Raw genomic sequence first — 9,734 nt, 5'->3', positions numbered from 1 at the left:
AATACAAATATGTGAATTTATATACCTACATATGCGCATATACATACATATATATGCTCACTCAAGTAGGACAGAGCCAGATGTCGAACGTTGCCGAACACGGGGGCCGATTGTGCTCTTTGTCGTTCGTTCCGCGCTCTCGCTTGCAGTTCAAGCAAGGTAACGACGCATGAGCCAGATAACGACGATTGAGCAAAATAACGCCGCATTTTTGGTGCGTGCAGCCGGCTACATCGAATTATAAGACGTTATCACGTCAAAAAAATTAATTGAATGTTGAGTTCTTCACCGAAAATTCGATTGGCCTGTAGGGCGGCACATTATTCTGATGCAAAAGCCCGGCATTTTTTCCCCCTAATTAGGCTTTCTAAGGACCAATTAGCAAATTACATAGCTGCTGCCTTTGACTTTTGAATTTTGGCAGTCCGTCTGTAAGCCACAGTTAATTTTAAATAGTCAGAAAAGTTCAGAAAGGATTTGCGGAACTTCTTTTTGTCTACTTACCTTATCGTTTGCCTATACATATACGATCTTCTATAGGTCACCACTTATAGGAGTATTGCATGTCAGCATATTCGGCATTGTAAATGGTAAAATGTTTATTACTTTCTTCAATCGCTTTAGAGTTTTATTGCCATTCATGACAACCTGATTGATTCAATTTTTTTAAAGCTTTAATTTTCGGCCGCCGTGGTCTAGTGGGTTGGTGCTTGACTAGGATCGAATCTCCATTCATGAATATCAGGTTACGCTAGGTTAGATTGAAGCGGTTGTCTACTGTGGGACACACTCAGACTCATGGCCCATTGTGATGCCACGTGGGGAACTTGCCCTTATCCCTCCTAAAACCGGTGGATACTTTTCAAAAAAAATTATAAGACCCTTAATTCCGACATAGCCGAGGTCTTCTAATTCATTAAAGAAATGTCCGCCCAAAATGGCGAGTCTACGTCTGGATAGAGCAGGCACAGTGACGCAGAAGATGCGGGATCGTCTATTCCTCTTCCTCATCTAGACAACTTCTGCAGAAGTCATGTCTTTGCGCACCCATTCTCTGGGCGAGCCTACCGATTAGGTAGTGCCCCGTTATAACTGAAATCAGTGTGTTAAGACTGTGCTTATCTCTTCTTAGTAGAAGTTCCTTGCGTTTAGCATTGAGAGTCGGCCACAGCTGTCGGGCGATTTTGCAAGTGGCTTCATTACGCCATCGTTCATTCGCTACTCTTACAATTTCTTCAAAGATATGTAGTTTACATGTTTGCAAGAGTATGCTTTTGTATTGTATACTTCTAGTACTCATCAGTCAATTTGGTACCGATTTTCGCTAGTTCATCGGCTCTGCAGTTCCACTCAATGTCGCAATGGCCGGGCACCCATGTTATCATTAGGTGAAATGACTCAACCATCTCGTTAAGAGATGCGCGGCATTTTATGACTACCTTGGAGGTTGTCGACTGTTTTTTGAGGGATTTTATCGCCGCTTGGCTATCAGAGAAAATGTAGATATCCTCTCCAGGTATCGCATCACACTGTACCGGTGTTACAGCTTTCATTATTACCATCAGTTCAGCCTGAAAGACACTACAGTACTCGGGAAGCCGAAAACAGAAGGAGATCCGCAAATGCTCGGAATATACACCTCCGCCCATCCTGCTCTCAGGCTTTGAGACTCCTGTGCATACGTGGATGGATTCGCCCTGTGTTACCACGCCCCATTCCCGCTCTTCCCTCGAGGGTAGGAGGGTCGTGAACGTTGCATTGGCCAGTATAGGCGGGACTGTATAGTCCACCTTTTCGGGAAGCCTCAATGTGCCATCCAGTGCCTTCCGCAGGAGTATAACGCCGTCTTAGTTTTGCGTACTTCATCTGCGACTGTGAGCCCCCAATTTAGCTTCCTATCCAGTACGAGTCCTAGATATTTAGCGTTTTCTGTTACTTTAAGGGGTTTTACCCCTAAACGTGTTTGTTGAAGAGCAGGTGTTGTATATTTTCTGCTGAACAGTATCAGTGCCGTTTTTTCTGGACTTACTTCTAGTCCTCGACTTTTGCACCAAAGTGATAGTCTGTTGATAGCTCTTTGTTGAAGATCACACAGTGTTGGAATCTGTTTGCCCGAGACCATCGGCATATGAAAAAATCTTACCTTTCAATTTTTTAAGTTGCTGAACATGATTATTGACGGTCAGGTTCCACAGAAGTGGAGAGATTACCCCACCCTGTGGTGTACACCTGATCGGGGATTTTTAATGGATGTTTCCCCCAAATCTGCGCGTATCGTGCTCCTGATTAGCATTCGTTCTATGAACGAGAAAAGCGCTCTGTTTACTCCCATTTCCGTTAGCGATTTGGTAATTGCTTTCGGAAGTATGGTATTGAGAGGACCCTCGATGTCCAGAACGACAGCAAAACATCAAACAATAGAGAAAGTTAGTCATAAACAAACATCTGCCGTTTGGAGTCGGCTTGAAATTGTAGATCCCTCCATTTGTCGAACAAAATCAAGACGCACACCACAAATAAGAGCAGGAGCTCGGCCAAACATCCAAAAAGGGTGTACGCGCCAATTATTTAATTTTAAGAACTTTCAAGGTACTTACTTTGATAAATCGCTTCAACTTTTATTTCCATGCACTCTGTTATTTGCCAAAAAACAATTGAAATGCTAATTTTTTTAGTTTTACATTTAAAATTTTTATTTCTTGTTTTATTAATGGAATTTTTGCAATAAATTGACGAATATCGTATTTTTTATTTTACAAACTTGAAATATTTTATGTAATATATATATAATTATACCTTTTACAGTTAGCTTAGGGCTAAGAAAAAAAAACAAATAATTTGTCATATTCTGGTATTAAATACATTACACTTGTGTTTTTTTTTAATTTAACTTTAAATTTAAATTTTAAATAAAATATTTTTTTTTTTCAATTTATAACTAAGACATTTTATTTTACTGGTTTTACTGCGTTTACATAGGTTTGTGTGATTGCTTAAAGTAGTACTTTTTGGTGCAATTTTGCATTAGTAGTTTAAGGTAGAATTCATATACATACATATACACACATGCATATGCATACACATACATGCCTATATGCATGTGTTTTGTTTTTGCTTTGAAACTTGAAATTTTTTACAGCTGCTGTGCTGGGTATACTGAGAGTAGCAGATCCGTGTGTTGATGTAACAAAAAAAAACAAAAACAAAAAAAGCAATAAAAAAAGCAATTGTGCAGTTATAGCAGGAACATCTAGCACAGGGTGGTACATGAATTTTTGAATTTAATTTAATGCGGCGGTAATTAAAAGGCGCCTGATGAAAAGAATTTAAAAGGTGTGACCAAGATCAGATCGTTAAACGGCAATCAGCGAATTTGAAGTAATCAGGTAGTTGACTGAAAAAACTGGCATTGGGCAGCACTTATTACAAAAATAAAAATAATCATAAGGGGTTAGGGGTAGTCAGAATTTTCAAAAAAATCGATTTTTTGCTTTTGGCATTTTCTTAAAGTACAAGGATTTCCAATAACAGGTGTTATTTTGAATAGGATTGCGCTAGCGAAGGATGATTAACGATTTTTTATGGCCGGAATTGGATGGTATTGATCTGGACAACGTTTATATTCAACAAGAGGGCGCTACGTGCCACACAAGCAACGAAACCATTGATTTTTTACGGGAAAAGCTTCCGGACCGTGTTATCTCTCGAAGAGGTGATCACAATGGGCCACCGAGATTTTGTGATTTAACACCTTGTGACTTTTTTCTTTGTAGCCACGTGAAAGAGAAGGTCTACAGCCCAGGGTCGATTCAAGACCTCAAAGATGGAGTTCGTGAGGTTGTCGAGGACATAGGGCGGCCATTTTGGAATTCGGTTATGGAAAATTTCATGAACGGGATATTGTCCTCTAAGCGTGATCGTGGTGGTCATTTGCCTGATGTTATGGGTGTGCAAGCATATGACTTCTGTAGAAGTTTTCTCGATGGGGAAGAGGAAGAGGCAGTTTTACACCTTCTGCCGATCATTTCCTATTAAAAAATAGCCTTTTCCTTTGAATATCAAAATAACACCTCTTCTGGAAAACCCCTTTATAATATCTTGAAAATATTGTGTGAAATTTTGAAGTGAATCCGACAAATACTTCTCGAGTTATTCAACAATTAACAAAGGACGTTCGGGTGCTTCGGGGCAGATAGCAAAACTTTAAATGCGTTTTTCTCAAAACTATGTTTTTTGAACTGGTGATCATTGTAACTTAAAACCCGCTTGGCAGATTTCAATCAAATTTACTCTGCATAAAATAAAAATAAAACATAAAAAACTTGTGAATGATAGAAGGATTTGTTTTTTTTTTTCAAAAATTTCGATTTTTCTTAAACCATTAATTATCGGATTTTTTCTCGATAATCTGAAAATTATTTTCTGAGTTATTTTTCAAAAAAAAATCGATTGTCAATTTTGAAAAAAGTCCTCGATCATCCACAAGATTGTCTATAAATAAAACTAATTTCTCTTGTCAATCCTGTCCGTTTGATTTTAGATGAGTCTCCAAGGACTTGTGATGATCACCGCAAGGGACTACTGGAGAAACGAGCTCCACACAAACAGCGATAACTTTTATTTACAATTATTAATTTTTTTGTTTTTTTTGAAATTTTGCTAAAGTCAAGTCGAGAAATGATATATTAATGATGTGTTTTTATTTTTGTAAAATAAAGCAACTGACTAGCAAAAAAAAAAAAATAATTGAAAGTCATCACTTTTTCAGGCCTCTATTTACCTCTAACCACTTAAAGCAGTAGGTCCCTCCATTTGTGGAAAAACATCAAGACGCACATCATAAAAACAAGGAGGAGCTCGGCCAAGTGCCCAAAAAGGATGTAAGCGTTTATTATAAAAAAATTTGAAAAATAAAAGCTAAATTTCTGACACATCACGGTTGTTATTTTATAAAGTCATAGTCGGCAAAAGCGTTCGTTCAAATTCCATCCTGCCACCTGTGTCACCCTGTAAAAATGTACTGATTATGCAAGCTGTAGGTTTATCAATTTCTAAGTGAAGTGTAGATGTTTTTCTTTTTATATTTTTTGTTACTAATTTTTTGTTAAAATTTTCCGCGTAACTTAAATCAGATTTCCTGATAATTTTTGAACTTCACACAAATTTCAATACACTTTTGCTGTATTGCTGTGTTGTCGCTCAATATTCATATTGCTTGGTATTAAATACCTGAAAACTTAATTTTTTTTTAAATAAATCTAAACATAACGTTCAAAATGTTTGCATAACAGTATACTATGTTTTGGAAAATTTTAAAAATTGCATTAAATAGTCGATATGTGCATTCGTGCATTAAAATAATTTGTAAAAATTATATAATAATTACAATAACACTGCTTATTGCATAGACTTACCCTATACATTTTGTTGTTTTTTTTTACTATTCATTTGCATAGGATATTTTTGATTTTAAATATTTTTTGTTATTGTTTTTTTTTCGGCAATATTCGGCAAGCATTGCAAAAGAAATCTTTTTTTTTATTTAATTAAATTTAAAAAATTGCATTACTTAGCGTTAAGTTAAGAAATAAGAAATTCCTCTTTTCCCGTTGCTTGGTTTTTAGGATTTGTATTTTGTTGTTGTTTTTTTTTTCTTTCATAGCTTTCGTTACATACACATTACATATTACATACTTGCTTTACCCTATTTAGAAATGCCATCTTTGGTTTTCACTACATTTTAACTACAAATAGAATTCATTATTTAAATTACCGATTAGGTGACAAGTATTTCAATAAACTTTACAGTACAGCTAATAGTGAAGCTTTTTTAATCTAGATTTACCGCTATTCAAACCGATTTAATTTAAAATTAAAAGCATTTCAAAATTTTCTTAGTGCAAAAATGTCTAATATTTTTATGCTAAAATTATTTGTATGACCTAAACTGTATTCTTTTCTCGATATTCAAATTTTTTTAGTTCTCATTTAGTTCAAGTTATAATTAATTATTTGTCATTTTCTTTTTTTATGTTAATAGGACTATGCATAAGTTCGTGCGGTTTTACAACAGATGGCGTAACTTGATTATTATTCCATCGATCCACATTTCCAAACATTCATTGGAGAGCTACTGTCGTAAGGCACAAACGTCAGTATAAGTTTTTTATTTGAAGCGTAAACAACAATATTTTTACCACACTTGAAAATGTCGAATTTCGTGCCAAATAATGTGTTTTTGCGGGGAATTCTTCTTCATTATTTTAATATGAAGAAAAAAGCAGCCGAAAGTCATCGTATCTTGGTGGAAGTTTATGGTGAGCATGCTCTATCTGAGCGAACGTGCCAGAAGTGGTTTGCACGCTTTAAAAGTGGTGATTTTGGCTTGGAAGACGAAGAACGCGAGGGTGCGCCGCCAAAGTTCATGGATACCGAATTGGAGGAATTGCTCGATCAAGATCCGGCTCAAACGCAAGAAGAGGTTGCAAAAACTTTGGGAGTTGATCAATCAACCATTTCCAAACGTTTAAAAGCCATGGGAATGATCCGAAAGGTAGGCCATTGGGTGCCGTATGAATTGAAGCCAAGAGACGTTGAACGCCGTTTTATGGCATGCGAACAACTGCTTCAACGGCACAAAAGAAAGGGTTTTTTGCATCGAATTGTGACTGGCGATGAAAAGTGGGTCCATTACGACAATCCAAAACGTCGGGCAACGTATGGATACCCTGGCCATGCTTCAACATCGACGTCGGCGCAGAATATTCATGGCCTGAAGGTTATGCTGTGTATCTGGTGGGACCAGCTGGGTGTTGTGTATTATGAGCTACTGAAACCGAATGAAACGATTACGGGGGATGTCTACCGACGACAATTGATGCGTTTGAGCCGAGCACTGCGAGAAAAACGGCCGCAATACGCCGATAGACACGACAAAGTTATTTTGCAACATGACAATGCTCGGCCACATGTTGCACAAGTGGTCAAAACATACTTAGAAACGCTCAAATGGGATGTCCTACCCCACCCGCCGTATAGTTCAGACCTTGCGCCATCCGATTACTATCTCTTCCGATCGATGCAACATGGCCTGGCTGACCAGCACTTCCGTAATTACGATGAAGTCAAAAAATGGATCGATTCGTGGATTGCGGCAAAACCGACCGAATTTTTCACAAAGGGAATCCGTGAATTGCCAGAAAGATGGGAAAAAGTAGTAGTAAGCGATGGACAATATTTTGAATATTAAATTTGTAACCATTTTACGTCAATAAAGTTTCAAATTTCGAAAAAAAACCGCACGAACTTATTCATAGTCCTATTACAATATACAAGAACGTCTACATATATGTACATACATACATACATACATACATATATATGTATGTGTGATATATAAATTAATTAAAAGGTCGTGCAAACTTACAGCAAATGAGCTTGCATCTCTATGTACATGCGGTCTCTCCCTCTTATGCCGTTTTTGTACGTGTATTATTGCATACATGCATACACACACGCACACATATAATGCACGTTCTCTCCTTCACATGCTCGCACATGGGCTAAGCAATTGCAACGCACGCACACACACAAGTGGCTGCGTAGGCATTTTCACTAACTTTCTTATACAAATGATGACTTCGGCTCGTGTGAGCTTCATTCGTGTGCATTCGTATCGCACCTTCAATACTCGTAAATTCAATTCAATACTAATATACATTGGCGCTAAATACAATATTATGTATAATGATTGGTTCACAATATTCGTAGTGAAACTTTGTTTTTTGTATTTTATTTCAAACAACAATCAGTCGCTTTATCACTGGTAATCGACACGCTTGATTTTACAATTATTTGTGTTCTTTTTTTTTTTTTCTTTTCTTTTGAATCATCAAATTTTGCACAAACCTGCGGTTTTTACAATATTTTCAGTTTAGGAGAATCAGCTTTTGTGGGTCCCCTTACACCTCTTCGGTCGTTCCATTTCCCCTCTAATCGCGTTCTTCATATTTGCTCACAAATGAGTTGAGGCCTTGTAGCTGAGAGCTGTCGTAGAGCGACATCTTGAGACGCTTGCATTTGGCACGTCGATTCTTGAACCAAAACTGCACATTTTTACTCTCCAAACGGGGGAACTTTTGTCTGCGAAAGATCAAATGAAATGCGAAATTTTTTAGTAACTACGAAAATTGAAAATCAAAAAAATTCTAAGAGTAGTAAATAAAATATGTCCACTAAGCATTGAGTGGCAGATGGACGGCGAAACTTATTCCATCAATTGACAAATAGGTCCAAAGGAACTTCGGGGAAGTGAACTACTTCTTAGTGCCGAAAACATGGTTGGTCAATCAACAGGCAAATTAGCACGAAAATTTGGCATTTCAAAGTGCGGCGTTCACAAGATTTTGAAGAAAACAATGTAATTTATCGTAAACGTAACCGAGCACCAAAATATGCAGTGAAGCAACTCGAAAAAATACCAATTCGCTGCCATGCATTTCGTCGAATGAAAAATTCTTAATTTTGGATGATGAATCGTACTTCACATTTCCTCATCTTGAATTGAGTGGTGGCAACAACGGTTACATTACATTGACAACATCGAAACCTCACCAAACAGAATAGCTGGTTGTGCGCTGGGTTTGGGACCCGCCATTTAAAACCCTTTTTGTTTTGTGAAAAAGTCTGATTTTGTGCCGAATAATCGTCATTTGAGGGAAGTGTTGATTTTCCTCTTTCATTCGCAAAAAAAGGGCGGCTGAAGCGCATCGAGAGCTACGAAAAGTTTATGGAGATGCTGCTTTAAGTGAAACAACGTGCCGAGATTGGTTCAGTCGCTTCAAAGATGGTGATTTCAATGTTGACGACCGTCCGCGTGAAGGAAAGCCAAAAACCATCGAAGACGCTGAATTGGAGGCATTGAGGATCAATGAGGATCCGTGTCAAACGCAAGAAGAGATTGCTTCAGTATTAGGAGTTACCCGGCAAACCATTTCCAAGCGATTGCATGCTTTGGGAATGATTCAGAATTCAGAAACAGGGGACTTGGGTGATGAAAAATAAAAAAATGGATTCATTACAGCAATCCAAAGAAAAGAAAGTCATGGGGACTGCCCGGCCATGCTTCTATGTCGTCGCCTCGGTCGAATATTCAGGCTGCGAAGGTTATGCTATGTATTTGGTGGGACCAAGTTGGTGTTATTTATTATGAACTGTTAAAACCCAGCGAAACCATCACTGGGGATCGGTATCGACTTCAATTGATGCGATTGAGCCGAGCATTGTGCGGGAAGCGGCCGCAATATGCGGAGAGGCATGAAAAAGTGATTCGACAGCATAGCAACGCTCGGCCTCACGTTACCAAACCCGTTAAAACCTACCTGGAAACACTGAAATGGGAAATCCTACCCCACCCGCCATATTCTCCAGATATTGCGCCCTCCGATTATCACCTGTTCCGATCAATGGCACTTGGTCTAGCTGACCAGCAGTTCCATTCATATGAAGACATCAAAAAATGGCTTGATCCGTGGATAGCCTCAAAAGAGGAACAGTTTTACCGCGACGGCATACGAGATCTACCAGAAAAATGGAAAAAAGTAGTAGCCAGCGATGGGCAATACTTTCAATGATTCACTTGTAACCAGTGTTTTCAGATTAAAGTTGTATTTTCCTTAAAAAAAACTGCGATAACTTAGTTGCGCACGTAATATTATTTTTTTTTTTTTCAAAAT

At 37.9% G+C, this 9,734-nt stretch overlaps 1 protein-coding gene across 1 annotated transcript in view; it reads right to left on the bottom strand.

The window, feature by feature from the left end:
- Window positions 1-7,909: 7,909 nt before the first annotated feature.
- Window positions 7,910-9,734, bottom strand: part of LOC128868284 (homeobox protein 2) — a 103,694-nt gene continuing 101,869 nt past the window's right edge. Inside the window, exon 5 of the mRNA XM_054110189.1 lies at window positions 7,910-8,142. Coding sequence (XP_053966164.1) covers window positions 7,992-8,142 — 151 coding nt within the window. The 3' untranslated portion in view covers window positions 7,910-7,991. The remainder of the gene's footprint in view (window positions 8,143-9,734) is intronic.

Source organism: Anastrepha ludens, chromosome 6, assembly GCF_028408465.1.
Source record: "Anastrepha ludens isolate Willacy chromosome 6, idAnaLude1.1, whole genome shotgun sequence".
Lineage (NCBI taxonomy): Eukaryota > Metazoa > Arthropoda > Insecta > Diptera > Tephritidae > Anastrepha > Anastrepha ludens.
Note: the sequence above shows the minus strand (reverse complement) of the source record. Positions and strands in the feature narration are given on the sequence as shown.